Below are 19,622 nucleotides of genomic sequence, written 5' to 3' on the forward strand. Positions count from 1 at the left end.
CATGACCATTACCATAGTTTTGAGTCTAGTTGACATACCAAAATGTAGAAAAGTAAAACCTTCATGCACATACCAAAGCTCAATAGAGCTCGTGATCAACAATGGTTGGACCCAAGACTCATGCAATTGACCATAATGAGTAAATACAAAAACGAAACAAACCTAACCTTGAATTTGAAACCCAATTCAAGTACATTGCACAATTTGAGCATAAACATGTTAAAATTTCAAGGCAAAGTTCTAAAAATGTGGTCTAATTGGAAGGAAAAATCTTCCCAAAAGTCATTTCCTGACACACAAACACCCAAAAGCGAGGAAATCTCTCCTCCAAATATTCACGTTCGCATTGCTCCTACGCACAAATAGAAAAGCTAGCAAGCCAAATAAACAAGAAACACAATCACATTGGGAACCTCCTTAGTGACCCTACCAAGGAGAATCAACCGAGTGCTTGAGTAGCCAATAACCCGAACTTTTGCAAACACACCTAGTGAACATAGGTCTCCAACCAAATGATGCATCTAGCAAGACTTGAACCACAACCTCACATGAGTCTTCAAATTTCAGGCCATCACCTTTGAGACTACCCTGGCTAATATTAAGTTCTCATTAACTAAGTACTTTAAGAACAATCCAATTTGGATGCCTACCAAGTTATGTGATTGACAACTATTCCTACGAACAGCATGTATACTCATTGAAGGAGAGACTAGCTTGTGAGGAAAGAGATAGTTAGAGATATCATAATGGGTGCAAAAGAGACAAAACAAAAGTCGTTAAGCATTTACAATGAATGCTTTAGTCATTCGACCAACAACATTCTAAAAACTTTCCATTTATTTTCATAATATAACCTTTGGACATGAGGAAAATTGAGCCAACCCCCAAAGCGATGCATTTGAATAGTCTAGGCAGACCAGTACTTAGGTTTTTGATGCTTTCTGGCATTCCATACGGACTATGCTCAACCTTGCAACCACAGAAATGTAAATGCATTATTGCATTATGTGAAGTTGACAATTTTTGTAGACTTTGTCCTGGAGTTCTTTATCATGGATCCTGGTGATATCCGTAATACCTTTCTTGCTTTTCCTGGAATTCTCTTACCAATTTGAGGTGCTTCCTCATTTTCACTTCCTACATGTAAACCACCACCATCCAAATTCCCAAAATCATCCTCCAGATCATCTCCGCTTCCAAACACGATTCGTTTAGATGAAGGTGGGGCTTCCTTGGCTGTTCAACAACCAAAAGAAGAACTATTAATGTTAACTGCACTACCTAATTTGATACAGAGACACAATAAGAATACTATTTATCCAAGCCACTACAGATAACAAGACTGAAGCTATTAGATGACAACTTACATATTTGAAGCTTCATGCGTGGAGTTCCATCAAGCTTTGCAGTGCCCTTTTGGGGACAATCTTTCGCAAGGTGTGTGACACCTCCACAGATCTTACAAGAACCTCCCTGCTTCAGATTTAAAAAACCAATGAGAAAAGGAAGCAAAATAATTTAACACAGTAGATGTCCAAGCCCTTATCTGAATGTCAGTTATTATTAGAGTAAACCTAATTTAGGACCACAACAACTGAAACATTTGAAGTGTAAATCTCAAGCCCTCAAGAGTCTTGGCTGTATAGCACTTCAGCCATGCATGTTGAAATAAATGTCCTGCAGATTTTTGACATTTTCCACAGCTGTTTATAAAATCGGGAGAACACTTCCTGCTGATTTTGACAACTCTTGAAATTGCTGCTCAAGTTGGAAACTGGCCCAAATTGACATTTCTTTGAAAGACTGCATGCAAAAAATGCAATTCAAGTGTGTGGAAGCAAAATCACCCAAAATTCTTCCATCAGCAACACCATTAACACACAGGTATCCTACCAGCATTGAGTTTCGAATCCCTTCATTTTCCCCCTTCCATGTATTACAGAACCGTCTTCCAAATTTCTAACCCCCGTAATGCTGTGTCCCAAAAAACTTAAGCACACATACAGTGTACATAATGTGAGTAACTACCAGGCATAGGGCATACTTGATTTATTTGATGTATGTATGATCATGACTACATTCACCGTATGGTTATGAGGGATTCTCTTCCCAGTGAAGCATCAGTGTCCTTATCCACCACCACCAACTACATTTGATTGTTGATTAAAAAAATCCTATCAAGGCCTTCCATTGTCCCTAGGAATAATCCGCCACAGTGCCACTTAACTGGGATCAGGGCTAGTAAAGACCTTCCATTGAAACTTGTTCGCTATGCATCATTAATGACGCCTTGGGATGTGCCATAAATATGTCAATTTCTTGAGCATCCTTATCTTTATAAAACACACTCTGCAACAAAACTACCACAAGAAAATATTATAATGGCACCTTCGGGTATATGCCATGAGTGTTCGATGGACAATTCTTGCTCAGATGTCCCTTCTGCTTACAAAGAAAGCATTCCGCAAACGTAGTACCACCTGAAACATCCCACAGAGCAAAAAGGATCAGAATTGAAATTCAATAATTCTCTTGAAATTTATGTATCAACAAACTTTTTCTTTTCTGGATCAAATATAGCTTGCAAGTTGCCACTAATTTATAACCGGAAAACTAGCAACGTGTAGACTGTAGAGTTGCTTGCTTTGAAATTTATCAGATAGACAACGCCAGCACCCTCTTTACAACTCTCTCCAAGTAGGTAAGGTAGAAGGTACAACTAACCATCTTTTAAGGGTTTTTGGCATTCTGCCAAGCGATGTCCCACTTCCCCACAATTATAACAAAATTTTGTCTCCTGTGTCTCCTGCCTGGCTGGACAATGGTTTAGAGAATGTCCCAACTCTCTACAAAATAGACAAACCTACAAAACATGAATAAGAAAAAACTGAATAGAAACAATGTAATGTGTCTCGACTCTCACTTCCCTATAACAGAAATAAGCCAGCAAAAACATGAACACATAAGCCTCACAACCGCCTTATTCAGAATACACGAAATGTTTAAAATCTCAAGTCATTCTGCTGTCACTGTGGTAACTAACATAACAAACAACTATAACAAAAACACATCATGGCATGTGCATAAAGTGCTTGCAGTCAGCTTGCTCGACGATCAACTCTGGTGAGCTCATTTTCAGCCTGCTTTTGCCACTGTCAAACAACAAATTGAGCCTGAACACAACACTGACAACTGAGGCTACATTGTCACTCTGTTCGGTGGTCATGAATGTGTTTGATCTCCACACAATATTCTTTCAGGCCCGTAATGAAGGGGAGAGAGTGCGCAATGGAGTGTGAGATCAAGGCGCGAGCTGCAGAGCTGAGAGTTAGAGAGAGTGAACGCAGTGATAGGTGTACCAGATCATGATGGTACACAAAGAATAAAAGAAGGTATTTATATGTTAGGGTACAATAAGGGTGTGTTCACACCCATATGACTATATACACGGTCCACAGAGACGAAGAGACTTTACACCCAACACGTAAATCCATGCCAGCCTTGGAAACATTTTGGCAAAGGATGACTCAGTTTAAAAGTATTCATAGTCTCCAGAGAGAAGCACTGTTTTGTGTTCATGTGAAGAATGACTCAGTTTTAAAGTATTCATAGTCTCTCCAGAAAGAAGCACTGCATTGTGTTCCTGTTTTCACATGTAAGAATCCAAGATCACAAGCCCAAACCCAAGCCACAAATCCAGATTCTCTAAGGAAGAGATCCTAAAATGTGGTGAGGCTTCTCCACAGTACTAGTTTCAGTTGTCCTTGCTATCTAAGTTTTAGATTATAAGTGACTAGTTTTGCACACTGAGCCTCACCGTTTTACAGTGCTTTTACTTATTGGACCCTATATATCCCTTTCAAACAAAGTTAGGGATAATATCATGGGAATTACTAGCACATATTTTGATCTCAGTTACGACTGATATCAACATATTTTTCATTTGTATAAGTGTGGGATTTCCCAAAAATAAATTGGACCTTAGCTACTTATTAGCCTTTCTCGCTTTGACCAAACTTAGTCGTATTAATCTCTTCATCCATGATCAAGCATCTTCATCGTCAAGCTTTTCCAACCTACATGTTTGCTTCTATTAAACATATGTGTCTATCATATAGATCTCCAAACCTACCCTTTAGGCATAATGCCATGCACATAATAATTCCTACTCAATTTACCAAGGCACTTGTGGTTTTGCCATGTTGTAACCCAATATTTTACTGGACACAAATTAAAAACTTCCAAGTGCATAGCATTCATTGCTGAGATCATATGTTTGACAGGACTGTGATTGAAGACTTTCAAGAGCAACTGGTCACTATATAACATGATCCGTCATAGATCATGAAGGATGAGACCAATCAAAACCAAGAAATTCTCAAGCATTACAAAGCAAAGCTTGAAGACATCACTAGTGGTAAAAAGAAAGCCAGAATGCTGATACTGCATAGCCTTGAGGAAAATTACCAGTAAAAAGGTTGGGTGGACACCCGTGATCCTACGACTAGACTCACCCAATATGTTGCTAACTTATCAAATATAAACAGCATCAGACCAGTCTCAACCAACTTCTAACCAACCTATTGGATAGCATCCAAAAGTCTAAACCACCTAGATGCAGTAGGACAGCTACCTATGAGTGAAGCTGCCAGCCATTGGGAGGCCCACGTAGAGTACACGACGTGGCACAAGCCATAGAGTCGTAGAAAGAAACATAAAGGAATGGACCTCACCCAATGCCTCCTAACCAGAGAGCCAAACGGCTCACTTTCAACTAGGACCAATTGCATATTGGGCCAAACCCCCATCAAAAGAGTTGCCATCCCATACCATCAGTCCACACCATGCTAGTGTATGGATAAGCATGCCTAGGGTCTAGATTCCAAGTGTGGTGATCACACAATATGTGGAATTAATGAGCCCCTCACTCCTCCTTATGGGACTCCGTATCTGCCAAAGTTGAGCGTTTTTCATACCAACCAAAAGTTGAGCAATGCTCCACCTCCATCTGTTTTGGTTGAGTAATGCTCCACTGAGCATTTTTCATACCAGTAAAAAGTTGAGTAATTTGTAAATTCATAGCCATACACCCAGTGACCTAATGGTCAATGGCCAATGTTATCGGCTCCCATCCAAGATGTCCAAGGATGTAACACTTCCATTATGAATGATTGTTGTCCTCAATGTTATGCACATGGAAGAAATCAAGAAAGCGGCCCTAGAGTGACCAAACCAACTCCCATCTAACCCCCACCTGACCAAAGACCAAGGAATGGTCCAATGGGATCATGTAATCCTATGGCCAAGAACCAATTCAAGTTTGAGTGAATGTAACAAGTCATATTCCCAAGTACAAACCCCCCTCAATGGGGATAAGCTTTTCAGCTTGGCCCAAGCATTCCCTCCAAAGATTTGTATGGGACACGGGACAAATGCAATCTCAGGCAAATCCAACTACGAGGATTCATTACTTATTTTTCACTTCTCATAAGTCATCATATTGGAGTTTTTTGGAACCTCTAAGTAGAGATCCAAATGCCAGAATCACAATGATGGCTAGCAATCATTCCATATTTCTTGCATATCATGCAAAAAGTACCATGGACTCCATTATCTGGCAATTAGACTATCAATGGTCCAAACTCGTAATTGTACATCAGTGAGAACAAGCTATATCTAGTAGCCAACTGTCTATAGGCACGTAAATCCAACTACGAGGATGTTAGTACTCTAGTCAACTCATGAGTCTGGGCATGTGTTCCAATGGACAAAGCATTTTAGTATTATTTAGGTATTTTTTATTTGTCCTTATGATGGTGATTTGGGCATTTACTGCTGGCCAACCAGCAGAGAGGGAGCCAATGCCCACACAGCTAGTGACTTTGCAATATTCTTGAGTTTTCTCTTTTCTCTCTCTTTTGTCTTGTGTTTAGCTATTTATTTCAGCTCCCTTCTATGATTCCATTGCTGCATCCACCTCTGACAAAGGATTTGTTACTTATTTTTCAACACTCATGAGTCATCATATTGGAGTCTTTTGGCATCTTTAGGTAGACATGCCAAAATCACACTATTGTTTTAAGTAAAATCTATGATCCGAAAAAGACGACGCTTCAAATCAACTTAACAACATGAAAAATATGCATGATACATATTGTCCACGATTTGATTAGTTCTTTGATTTATCCATCGACTCACATAGTATCCCAAAATGTTGTTTCAAAGCTACCAAAACGGACCGCCCATTTCGAACTGGAACGAAAATGGCAGACCGCCGTTTCGCGATCCTACGGCTTGTTTCGATGCTGGTTATCCAGCACGCCGGATCACGATTTGAGTCGGGTTCCAAGCTTCCGGACTCCCGACTCGCGCAGCACACTCTAGCTCTCACCGCCTCCTCCTCGGACCTCCAGCTCCCGCCTCCTCATGAGTCCTCCTTCTCTTCTTCCTCTTCTTCTTCTTTCATCATCCTCCTCCTAGAGGCACGTCACTTCAATCAAGGAATACGAGGGCTCCGGCAGATCAAAGAAGTGGCGGTGCAACTATTGTGAATTGGAGAAATCAGGAAGCATAATGCGCGTGAAAGACCACTTGGCATGTGTTCCTAACAAAGACATCGGGCCTTGCGCAAATGTGTCGACAAAAGTAACAGTAAGTCTCCATCTTGGCGCCAAAAGCGTATGGGTATTGAGCTACAAGAGGATGAATCCTCTCATCCAACACCACATCGGGCTAATGAAGCACAAGTGGGGCAAAGAGAGGCTAGTGGGCCTAGTGGCGCTAGCCAAATTGAAGGTGTCAGTGGCCCATCAAAAAGAATTGCATCCATATCCATATCAAGTCCAAGTGCAAAAAGAACCTCGTTGCCATCTTCTAGTGGTGGTGGGCAAAAGACTCCTTGCATGGTGCAGTGTCCATGCACAACTTTAGAGACAGGCAATTGTGGAGGCAACTAGAGAACTCACACGCTTATTTATTCGGTGTGCTATTCCTTTCAATGTGGCCACTACACATCAATGGAAGAAAACAATCAGGGCAGTAAGCCGCATAGGGTGTGAGTGGGAAGGCAGATCCGCAGATGCGTTATGCACACGGGAGCTTTGAAAGGAAAAAGCATCCATAGAGGCTCAATTGGAGCCCTTGAAGGAGACATGGGTGAAATATGGATGCACAATATTATGCGATGGATAGTCAGATATGCGGCAAAGAAATGTTTACAATGTTTTGGTGTCTTCATGTAAAGGCACCATATTCATTAAGGCCATCGATGCCTCTACCTCAGGTCTTACCATCACAGGAGCTTTCATTTGGGAGCACATGCGACAAGTCATCATGGACATAGGAGTCCAAAATGTGATGCAGGTGGTAACAAATAATGGAAACAATTGTGTGTCTATGGAACATATGCTCAAGGAGGAGTTTCCTAGCATAGTATGGACTCCATGTACATCCCATTGCCTTGACTTACTTATTGAAGATGTTAAGCAAATATCTTGGGTGGATGAAATTTTCAAGACGGCAACAAGCATAGTAAGATGTGTGAAGAAAAGGTCATCCGTCACAAGCATGTTTTAATCCAATAGCACACTTGAGCTATTGAAGCCCTCCACCACTACATTTGCTTATATATTGTCCAAATTTGATACAGACCATTGCATGCCAAGAATGGCTCACATTGAATGAGAGAGTGTCTCCAAAGGCTCTTGCTTTTATGCCCAATATTTTAAGTGAGAGTGGGTGGATTGAGGCAGAGGCATTGGTGAAAAGTCTCACTCCTATTTACACTATATTACGCATCACTGATATGGAGGGGAGTGCTTTGGGGCTTCTATATGAGTATATGGATAAAATTAGTGAGGCCTTGCTTCGCAACAGCTTTTTGCTCCAAGACAAGTTTTTGTTTAACTTTTATACGTGCAATTATTTGGTATTAACGACTCCTTAATGATTAATCATTATTCTAACTTTTAAGTTTTTTACTTATTTTATCTGTGATCCCTTATCCTTTGCTCTAAAGCGTTAATTAGATTCATGCAGTGTGAAATGCACGATGGAATTGGTTCCATAAACCAATCCATGCTGTCGCACATCCCCTTTGGCGCAACGAGGAGCAATACACTAGCGAGGAGTTAGAGAAGGGCTTCATGGAGTACATGAGGCGCCTCATAGGGGATGATATAGATATCATGAGAAGAGCAGAGGATGATTTGCTGGCATTCCACAATCATTCTCTTCATTATGGCCGACCCGTAGCTAGGCTTTGAGAGACACAGCTTCAACCTATCTCTTTGGTGGAAGAAATACGGTAAAGTGCTCCTGCTTTGGTATGTGACTGGTGACTTTTATATTTTGAATCTTGATTATATAATGCATTATGCAACCTAGGTAACAGGTTCTATAATCTATTGTCCACTCAAATGTTAATTTTGCACCTTGCATATTAGCAATTGCCAATTACTTAACCTCAATCTCTTAAATTTGAATAGAAATACATTGTCATTCGGATCCTCTCGTAAGATTGTAGTTCAGGGCTTGCTGAGAGGAACTGAAGCACATGGGTCCTGTTTCACACCAAAAAGAGAAACAAGCTCACAACTGTCCAACTAGAGCTTTTAGTGTTTTGCCATTGCAATCTCCAGCTTCTTGAGAGAACCGCTCTGTCCCATGAGCCTTCACACGTAAATTGGTAATGATTAGTATTATGTATAATTAACTTTTTAACCTTGAGTCCTTGACACTTAACAGTGCTAATTTGCTTGAAAGTTGGATTGTAAATTGTGATATATATGAACATTGAACATGTTAAATCTCCTCCCTATATAATATATCTTTGTCTCGTTCATCTTTATATGTGAATATTGACAAGATTGATATAAAGAAGGTGCGTGACATTCCGCAGATATCACAGGAGCAGGATATCTACTCCATACTCTATGAGAAGCTATCGGTACCGGTACATGAGACTCGTGCACATAGAAAGGTTAGAGTGAGGACCACACATGGTTGTGCATCACAGGCAAAGTCAAAGCCAAAGTTTGAGGATGAGGCTGAGACTGCTTCATCAACTTCTCGATCAGGCTCCTCGAAGTCAAACGAGAAGATGGTGCACAAATCCTCAGAGTCTAGATGAGTCATGAGCCATGACTCGTAATATACACGAGTCAGTTTAGCAATGCAGAGTCCAAACTATAGCTGTCAATTGCTCATTGATATTGATACTTATAGCCTTACTGCACTTTGGAGTTTTGACATATTATTCACATAACATAGTTACATGTATCATTGTATCTTGATCCCACTTGTTATGCATCTTGATTCTTGTTCCATTGTTCTTGATGTCAATATTCACTGCTCTTTAGATCATAGATTATTCATGAGTCATAAATTCTAATTCATTTTATTGCCTTTAATTTTGAAAATTGAATACATAGCTATATAATATTGTATTTATTTAAGTGTACAATCCGAAACGTCGTTTTCTCGTTTCCAAAATTTGACCAAAACTCTGATTTTTTCCGTTTCTGTTTCCTCCGTTTCCGAAACTCCACCGTACTATGCCATTGACCTCTACATATTCCAAGGATAACATAAATAAGTAGGACTTCAATTATGAAGTCCATTTGCCAAGAATGGCTAGCCACTAGTGAGCTGAAGATGAAAAACCCTAACTATTTCATCGGCTAAACAATGTATTTAGTACCAATTGCTTGACAAGTGAATCAACTAATTCTAGACTTCGCATAGTTTGTCTTTGCAAAAGCAAGACACCTTGCCTCCCTATGCTCCCTCACGAAAACTCCACAGAGTGAGGAGCCAAAGCATTAATGCCATTATAACTCTCACCAAGAGACCTCATTACCCAAAATACAGGTTAAGTACTGCCACTGCTAGTGTAAACATTGCCATCGCTGCCGCTCTTGATACGAGCAATGACATGAATATGGCTCCATCTAGCAATGAAATTCAAACACCTAAAAGCAGATTATTGTAGCCTAGGTACTTATTATTTCTGTATAAATTGAATAACTAATTAATGTTTGGAAAGGAACCGTTTTTTATGAAAGAACGGTGCATCGCAACTCTTGGTTTTTATGCTTAAATTGTGGAAAAACTGTTGTGTTTCTTTATACTAACTCCCTCCATCGTACTTGTGCAACCAAGGAAGCTACTAGTAAGTTAAATTATGTTGCACTTAAGGCGTTCCTCTTCCCTTAGAGTAAGATGGCCACCAATGGTGCGCAGTCATAATGAGTGAACAGCAGAATCACCTAGCATCATGGATGCAAGATAGGTGGTAATAAAGCCCAACCCTCGTAGCAACATTTCTTGAGTGTGAGGTCCAAGAAGGGTTACCGGCTAGTTCTCATTACCTTACTAGCTACCTAGAATAAGGTGTGTCATTGCTTAGAGCATATACTTAGCAATGGACTAGAAGACCAATGGCAGACTGGTAGTCAAATTCTAGTTTACTAGCAATTTGTATTGGCAATAGTAATTGGCAATTTTGTAAAGACTAATATATCGATAAAAGTTTATTAGTTGTTAAGAAAGAACTATTTGTGCATCTTTGTTTGATTAAGGGTATTATTTTGACGAATGAGTGCTAATGATGCCATGAAAGAAACATGTATGTTAAACACAACTCTATCTTATGTGTCCAAATGTGTGGCTATGCTATAGCAAAGGGGGCAATGCTTAGTTCCCTCTCATTTCACACTCTGTTTGAACCAAGTGCTATGCTAGCTACTCTCATCTTTCATTGGTTATGAAGTTACATTGTTACCAGCCAACTCATGGCTTTTCACAGTCATCTTTGTAGGAATGAATCAATCCGTTTAATGAAACGTTCCCCTAGAATCCAACCTGCACACAAGACATAACGTAAGCCAAATTCACAATGAAAGGGACTGCACATCAAACTCACCTCCTAGCCAATAGAGCCAAACAGGCTCACCCCCAAGTCTCGGAGCTAGCACCACTCTAAGTCATGACCGCATCCCAAGGGTTGGCGTCCAATACTACTAGTTTACACCTCAACATACGGATGCACTAACCAACAAGCCGAGAGTCCAAGAGCAATGACCGCACAATGGATTTACACAATAGGGCCTTGAGTCCTATAAATAGAACTCGATTACCCTAACCATGAAGTGCCCTTAGTGCATTCACAATCCACCCAACTAACCAAAATGGTCACAATGTCAAAAAATCAAATGCCTTGATGTATTCTCCATCTAGAATGTCTAAAATACATAAAATGACAAACAATCATAATGTCAAAGCTCTTAGTGTCCTTGTCTTACTTAAACTAAGGCTCATAGGCAAGAGATAATTATACAAGATATACATCTCTACTAATAACCCCTCTTAGATCCTAGATATACCAAAAGACCAAAGTTAGAATAAATCCGAGAGTGGTGGTAGGAGTGACACTGCCAATGAAGGGGCAAGACATCCTCTCAAGATGCAAGACCGATCCAACCAGAGGCCACCATAGGCCAATGGAAACGGAGAAGCCTTGAGAAACTCACTCCAAAAAACTCAAGTTGAAGATGGGTGAGCAAAGCCTTTAACCCAACTAAGAGAGAATATGGAGGTGTCAAAAGTGGATGCAGCGATGGAAGCGTGGAAAATTGCTATAATAGATTGCTAAACACGAGAGAGAGAGAGAGAGAGAGAGAGAAGAGAAAAGAGAACTTAGAAGAAAAGAGATGCTCGAGAAATGAAATCCATATACCAAGACATAAGACAGTACAGAAGTAATGTGAGTCACCGGCTAGGGGGCACTGGCACTTACTCCCTCTCCCCAAGGACTATCAAGTGATGAATGAATGACTCTGGAGAAGAGAGCCTGAGAATATATAGGCCAAATAAATGCCATAAAATATAACTAGTCAGATACCAAATTACAATAAATGCTGGCAAATAAAATGCCTAAAATATCTCTAGTACCCAACTTGTTGTACCACATGCACAGACTCAACCATACACTGACTAATCTGCTAACACCCTCTCTCAGATCATGGGTGATCTAATACAATACAATATACAATAATAATGTTTCATCATAATACATACAACAGTGTCCATCATAGTACATACAATACAATATACAATAATAATGTTTCATCATAATAATGTTTCATCATAGTACATACAACAATGTCCATCACAGTAGAACCATGGATACCCAAGTAGTGGGTGCACGAGCCACCACCAAGGTGCCTCAAAGAGAACCTGATGCCGATGTTGATTGTACCATCTCCTGAAAATAGAGAAGAATCATAGCAACTCTCATGTCCATCAATGATGCCTCTAATGTAGCACACGTGACCATCCTAATTCCAATGCCGAAGCGCATAAATGGCCATGAATTTCCCTCCTTTGGCCAAACCGCCAAAGTGTCCCCTCATGTGAGCTCCAAACGAAAGCCACCCGCTCTCTGTTAAATAATCAACCCATCATGAACCTGGATGTCAATCCTAGCTCCACGATTTGAACCTGTCAGACTTCAATCGATGCATTGAGGAAACCCTCTCTTGATCTTGTGCACCTGTATAGAAGTATAGATCAGGTCGAACTGCCCCATCACAACACCCTCTCACACTCCCTCTGGCACAAGGAAGTCAAAGTCGTGCGGGATGGCCACACCACCTGCACTAGCAAGCTGGAAGGGAAGCCCCTGTAGCCATCACCTTAGCTACATAACTAGAGCCCATACTTGAACTTGTAGATCAAGAAGACCCACGGAGAGAGGTATCACCCGTTCAAGGTGGTCACTTCACCACCTCTCGAATAGCTGCTAGTGTCCTGCAATCCTTCCGGAGATGTCCCTTCTTGCCACAATAATAGCACTAAGGTCGCTTCTTCTTGGGCCGAATGTCACCCCTCTCGGAAACTGGAACAGCAAGAGTACCAACAGATAGCATCCTCATTCCAACTTGAATCTGAACACAACACTGCTCCAACATAACAATCGTTGATAAGTAGATAAAATCAAGATGCTAAGCATCAAGAGGAGGATATGGAGATGCCATAATGAGATCGGCATTGACGAAATATGAATAAAGGCAAGGGAGCAATAGGAAGAAAGGTTTGCTAGAATACATACTCACAAAAGTTCCATGAGTGCAAAAGCAATAGATAAAGCACATAGAGCAAGAATCAACAGGAACCAGAGTGTAGTGAGAAGAACACGACAAATGGGTGCATAGGAACCCTCGTTAAAGCTGAACAATGTATCACAAGATAAAAAATACAGCCAAAACTAAGAAAAAACAGCCGTCACCCAGCCCTACACGACACGGAAGAACAAAACGTAGAGGCTGATGACAAAATCACAGACTGAAACTGCATTAAATGCAGTTGGTTGGCCCACAAACAGGTCACCTCAGCCTGCAGCCACCAAAATGCTGATGAAGAAGGGTCAAAATCAGGTCCCCAGCCCTGAAATCAGTCCCAAAACAACAAAAACGAAAATGACAAGACAGCAAATGCTGAAGAAAAATGCAGAGAACAGGCTGAAAACTGCCAGGATATGGTTGCCCAAGCTGTAGATCAATCGCAGCAGTCAGAATCAGGTCAGATCAGCAGCAAAAACCCTTGATCCAAAATCTGAAACAATGTCAGAACCTGAAATCTGATACCATGTCACAAGTGGATGCAGCAATGGAAGCATGGGAAACTGCTGTAATAGACCGCTGAACACAACAGAGAGAGGAAAGAGAAAAGAGAAACACTACAAGATAACTCAAAAGAAAAGAGATGATCGGGAAACGGAATCCATATACCAAGACATGAGATAGTACAAAAGCAATGTGAGTCACCGTCTAGGGGGCACTTGCACCTACTCCCTCTCCCCAGTGATGAATGAATGGCTATGGAGAAGGGAGCCTGAGAATATATAGGCCAAATAAATGCCATAAAATATGACTAGTCGGCCAACATTAAATGCTGGCCAACTAGCTGCAAATAATGTCAAATCACAATAAATGTTGGTAAATGAAATGCCTAAAATATCTTTGCTGCCCAGCCAGCTATACCACATGCACAGACTCAACAAACTGACTAATCTACTAACACGAGGAGCTATCAAAGGCATTGTAACCTACCAAAGAAGAACAATATGGACCAAGGGCCAAGAAAAGGGTATGCAAGCAGTAGGGGATGGTGACTCCATGATAAGGAAAGAGATCATCGCATGAAAGAAAGTCCCAAACAAGACTACAATCCCTAAAGAATCTTCTCAAGATCATACGAATCCCCCAAAGGACCCAAGGAATCCATAGCCACAATAGCAAAGGCAAAGACTAAACAAAACACAAGAGAGAAGGAACAAATTGGTTGATGGCTGAAGATACAAGGCTGCAATGGTCAGCCCCAACACACAGCACTTAACGTTAGTGTGGGTGCCATACACTAGTAGGGGGATGAGAGAGGAATGAGGAGGGCTGGCTGATCTAATGATCACAATGGATCCATGATGAATGCATGAATAAGGGAGCCATGTTGCCTATAAACGAGCACATTGACACGACAAGACCCCTCGACCATCCTAGCCTAAGGGCACATGCCATAGCTACACCTAGATGGCAATTCAGCCCTCTACAATAAAATACCACCCCTACATGCCCATGTATAAAGTACAACCCTTCATGGAAGCTCACAAACTAGGTTTTGATACCATGCTCAAGAAGAGTCATAACTACAAGTGTAGAAACAATAGTCACTACAACAAAAGACGTGGACTCGGTAGCAATAGAAGGTACATCAGAACTAGACATCCCTGCCTCCTCCTTGGCTATGTGCTTCTTACATTCTGTGATGTAATGACCTGGCTTCTTGCAATAGTGGCACTTGCCCTTCCTAGCTTGTGTGCCCCCCCTATTTCTTGTTGGTTTGCAAAGTACCAAAACTTCAAGAACTCTGCACAGCATTTTTACACTGGCTGCCCTTGCCCTTCTACCTCGCCATAAAACCCTACTCAGAGGCTATTACGCCCACCCCACTATTCCTTCTTGTTTGCTCTTTTTTTAAGAACAAACTAACCAATTGAAGGAAAGTAAGTGGCTACAAGGAAATTCTCATGGTGAGATTAAGGGCCATATGAAATGCCAAATAAGAGAGCGGCAATGAATTCAGAGTAGTAGACACCAACTGTGCATTCGAATAATACTCATCTACATTCATTACCTGCTCACATAAGTCCTAAATTTTGTTAAGATGATCCTACATGGAATCACCTTCATCTATCTTCACATTCTCAAGCTCTTTCTTCAAGAAAGAGATGCGTGTCTCATTTTTTCCAGCAAACATATACTCAAGTGTCAACCATGCTTCTCCTGAAGAAGTTGCAGACCATACGTGTGGGATAATAGACCATTGAACTGCCAATACAATGAGTGACAATGCTTGAGCATCTCATGTGTCCCAAGCCTTTTGTGCTACTAATCTCTAGGGAAGTGGCTAAGCTAGAGCGGGCCTTTGACCACGTCCTCCTAGAGGAGGTGTTTGAAGAGCCACAACTCCAAGGTGAACTTCTTCATTACCAACATAATCCCAAAGATTTTTCACAATCAGCACATTTTTCATCATGAAAGACCATAGAGAATAGTTGTTGCAATTCAATCTATCCTCCTTGGATACATATGTGAATACATCACTCTGTCCCTGATTTCCCATGGTAAATGTCACCTTTTCAAAGAGCACAAGAGCAAGACCTAAAGCTGGACACCAACTCGAAAACTTGAGAATTTCCAAAAATTGCAGCAAGCACCACACTATAATTAACAAATCTGATCACACTATCAAAACTGTCCAATGTACACACTGTCCAATGCACAAACACTACTCAGCAACATAAATAATGCAAAAGCCCTAAGGTTTTGTTGTCCAAAATGCACAATTTCAATCTATTTCAGAATGAATATAATGTACATATGCCAACGTCTGCACTAAACCAAAAAGCCCCAAATTTTTTGCCCGAATTTCAAGAAATTTTTGCAATAAATGTGTCTCAAACATGTCCAAGAGCAAAAATAGCCTACCCAAGCAAAAAGCTGTCTAAAATTCAAATTTTGAATTTTAAAAATGAATAAATGTCTCCTTTTACCTCTAATGCTAACTTTGAGCCAACTAGCTAGATGGTGAGATGTTGAAGGAGACCTGGAATAGGCAATGCAACTACAATAGGTAGAGATGATGGCGGAGCTGGACCAGAGACAGGTGCTGCTCAGGCAAGCTAGTGAGCGAACCAAGCAGGCAAGGTGGCGGTGACTCTAGACCAAGAAGCACAAGTGGTGCATGCGACCAAGAGGCGCAACCTACTATGCTACAAGCAACGCTAGAGCAAGGCGCAGGTAGCAGACATGACGCAAGTTGGACAGTGCAAGCAATTGCGCAAGCAACTGGGGATTGTCTTGCAAGCAGAGTCAGCAACTAACCAAGATGGAGCTAGAGCTGAGTAAAAGGTCTGCAAATCCAATTGTTGTCAGTACAGGATTGAGAGATGCAAGAGACTGAGCTGAATCTAAGCTCTAATACCAAATGTGAGAGATGGGACAAATCGAAGCTCAATTGAGAGTACACAATTGACAATGAAGAGAGTGTGGGTTCAAATACTGAGATTTCGTTGAAGAGAACCTTGCTCTAATATCATGTGAAGAAATACCCTAACGCAAAAACAGGGGAGATCTAAATGAATGACTAAATATTGAATAAGCAATGCTCATGCAACAAACAAACTATGTAGGAATGAAAACTATACCCTGAACTCTCATGTCTCGAGAACTGGGGGCCGAGGCAAAGTTGATGAGCAAAAGAGTGTCATACTCTTGGCAAATCCCAAAATGCAGCAAGGCAACCTCCAAATGTTGAACAACAGCAGACTGTGTGGTGCCAAATCAATGTCAAACAAGTAAAGGAGAGAGAAAACTGCAAAAACAGCAAGCTGATGATAATGCGGCAGGCTAATGGCAACAAAAACGCAAGTATGATAATGTGGCAAGTAGACAACAATAAAAACACAAGTACAATGATGTGGCAATCTGTACAACAACCACACATCACATACACAACAATTCAACAGGTTGCCAACATAGGCGATATGGCTGATCAGCAAACGCAGTAAAAATTGATGTAAATTGCACATTGGAAGTTGGAAAGAAGCACCTGATGGATCTAGACAGCAACGAGCACCTTCGGCTGAGATATCCTCGGCGAACAAGGTGTGGGTAGCAAAGCTAGAGGGCTTGAAACTTGCAAAACGAGATTAAGCTAGATGGAGGGCAACTTACCTATTTACAAAAGTTTCCAAACCTCATCCAATGCACCCTTTTAAAACTCTCTAGCACCGCATATCACTTTAAGGTTTTCATTAAGTAAGCATTTTTGGGGCTGTTGAAGTAGCTAATTCAGCATACAATGCTTATTTTAGCTCAATGGGATGCAACAAGTGGACAATGCAATTAACAAGGCAAAAAGCAATGCTTTAGTTGGCTCGATAGCATAGATTCAAAAATGGATACACGGCACCCACTATATACTGGAGCAACATAGATGACTTGACTTGTAGCTTTGATAGAAATGTAGGCTGATGTGAGAAGAACTAAAGTGGATGAGGCTCCATGATGGAGAGAGAAGAGAAGAGAATAGAGAAGAGAAAGAGGAAAGAGAGAGAGAGAGAGAGAGAGAGTGAGAGAGAGAGAACTCGAATGTAAAATCACATTGAAAGAAGTGCCTACCAATTGTGCTTGTATCCTGATCACCACCCCGTCCTTGTTTGACCACCACTCACTTGAAAACCAACCTTCTCTCCTCTACATGGCTCACCTTCCAGTCTAACAATCAACTCCTCTGCATTGGTAGCACCCCCTGCTTCCTGTCCATCCACAGCCGGTAACATTAGGCTTCTATCCACTACTCTTGGCACCACTGCCTTGGAGATCCTATTTGCCTTACCTAGCTCATCCTCCCTGCAAATCCTATCAGTCCACCCCTACCTAGCTTTGCACACCACATGCCTAACAGCTTTTTTACCTCATTATTCCGTCGCACCTGATGTCTCTCTTGACAGCTGCTATGGCTAGCAGACTTGCTCACTTAATCCACCTCTCCCGACTGTAATAAGTTCACCAACTACTCTAAGACAGTGTTTGTTCTTGTAAGGCCTAGCTCAGCTTGCTAATCGTAAGTGCAATGAACAGCAGCAACAATAAAAAAAGAAGCAATGTTGTTGAGATACCAAAGTTCATTGTATTCCATTAATTCCTATTTTGGTTTCCATTTACAGCCCCAAAAACATTTTATTTTGTATCATTTATTAGTGTCTAGGCACCACTTGGGAAAGTCGAGCCACCGCCGTAAACAATTTCTCACCTCACCATGGAGCTTCACACACCTTCGCTCTTCCTCTCACATCAGCCAACACAACCATTGACCACAACTCTAGAAAACTCCACTAGCTCTAAAGTGCCAACACACTAGCTATGCGGCCAAACACTAACATGTCCCTTCCTATGCACAACAAAAAGGCTATGAGTTGCTGATCTGTGTAGGGAGGTTGAACCAGTTCAAACGCCTAATAAAAGGCTATGAATTACTGATATCCACCTAGATTCAGAGTCCAGTCAGTTCATACAGAAAGAAGCGCCATAAATCTGACAATCCGTAACATAACGTTGTTCAAAATAATTTACCTGTTTGTGAACTCGAACTTAGTTGTATGAACGTGACTTTTGTAAACTTATGTGGACCGTGATATAAGACCTAATGTTGAAATGCAGTTTTTCTGAAACGGTGCAAAATCTGTGAACAGTAAGAAGGGCTGCCTGAATGGAATGCCATGCATAACGCAGTTTTATTAACCGATTGCTGCCACAGACATTCCAGTGCATAGCTGCCAAAAACGGCTAATTGATATACCAGAACAAACCATCCCTAGCTAGGAAAAGGAAAGCCTCGCATACCTTCTTTCTGTCTTTAGCAAATTTCTGAGGACACTGTTTCGCGATGTGGTCCTGAGACTTGCAAATGAAGCAGCCTTCGCCAGGCTTCTTGCCTGGAACTCTGAGAGGGTGCCGTTTGAGTTTCTTCAGTGTGAGCCGGCCTTCCTGTGGGGAGGCCCCCCCTCCATCCTCTCTCTTCCTCTTTTTCTGCGACTTCTGCTTATCCTGTGTAGTGCTTTTGCTGCTGCTGGTTGGTTTTGTATTGGTACTGCGGCCTGAGGTCTCCCGGAAGCGTTTGCGAGCTACTCGCTGGCGCTTGTTTGCCATTACAATTTTCCAGGATCCCCAGCTACCATTACTAGAAAGCTGGCTTTTTTTTGGGCACCATTCTGGTATCATACGTTGCTTGCGTGGCACCAGCCACATGGCCATTGGCAGGAGCGGTCTCGACTCTCCTTGCATGTTTCGAACTTACACACTTGGGAGTTCTTCCCGCTAGGGTTTTTTAGTGGAAACAGTTTCAAAAAACCACCGTGCCATTTACAATTTTGCAGATTCAATCTACCCCACTCAAAGGGTTTATAAGACCCCACCCCAATTTTAAAAAGAAAAAAAACCTTTGAACAAAGCTATATATCTATTTGGAACAAGAGATATGCTACCAAATAAGATCCAATT

At 41.3% G+C, this 19,622-nt stretch overlaps 1 protein-coding gene across 1 annotated transcript; it reads right to left on the reverse strand.

Annotated features, from left to right (window-relative positions):
- Positions 1-759: 759 nt before the first annotated feature.
- On the reverse strand, positions 760-19,402 carry LOC148016518 (uncharacterized). The gene is made up of 5 exons (XM_087664570.1): positions 18,966-19,402; positions 2,725-2,863; positions 2,389-2,480; positions 1,368-1,473; positions 760-1,236 (listed from the first exon to the last, which is right to left on the reverse strand). The coding sequence occupies exons 1-5, from the start codon at positions 19,374-19,376 to the stop codon at positions 1,004-1,006; spliced, it is 981 nt and encodes a 326-aa protein (XP_087520696.1). The 5' UTR covers positions 19,377-19,402; the 3' UTR covers positions 760-1,003.
- Positions 19,403-19,622: the final 220 nt, after the last annotated feature.

This window comes from Lygodium microphyllum, chromosome 23 (genome assembly GCF_053477565.2).
Source record: "Lygodium microphyllum isolate KBCC chromosome 23, Lygodium_microphyllum_v1.1.10, whole genome shotgun sequence".
NCBI lineage: Eukaryota > Viridiplantae > Streptophyta > Polypodiopsida > Schizaeales > Lygodiaceae > Lygodium > Lygodium microphyllum.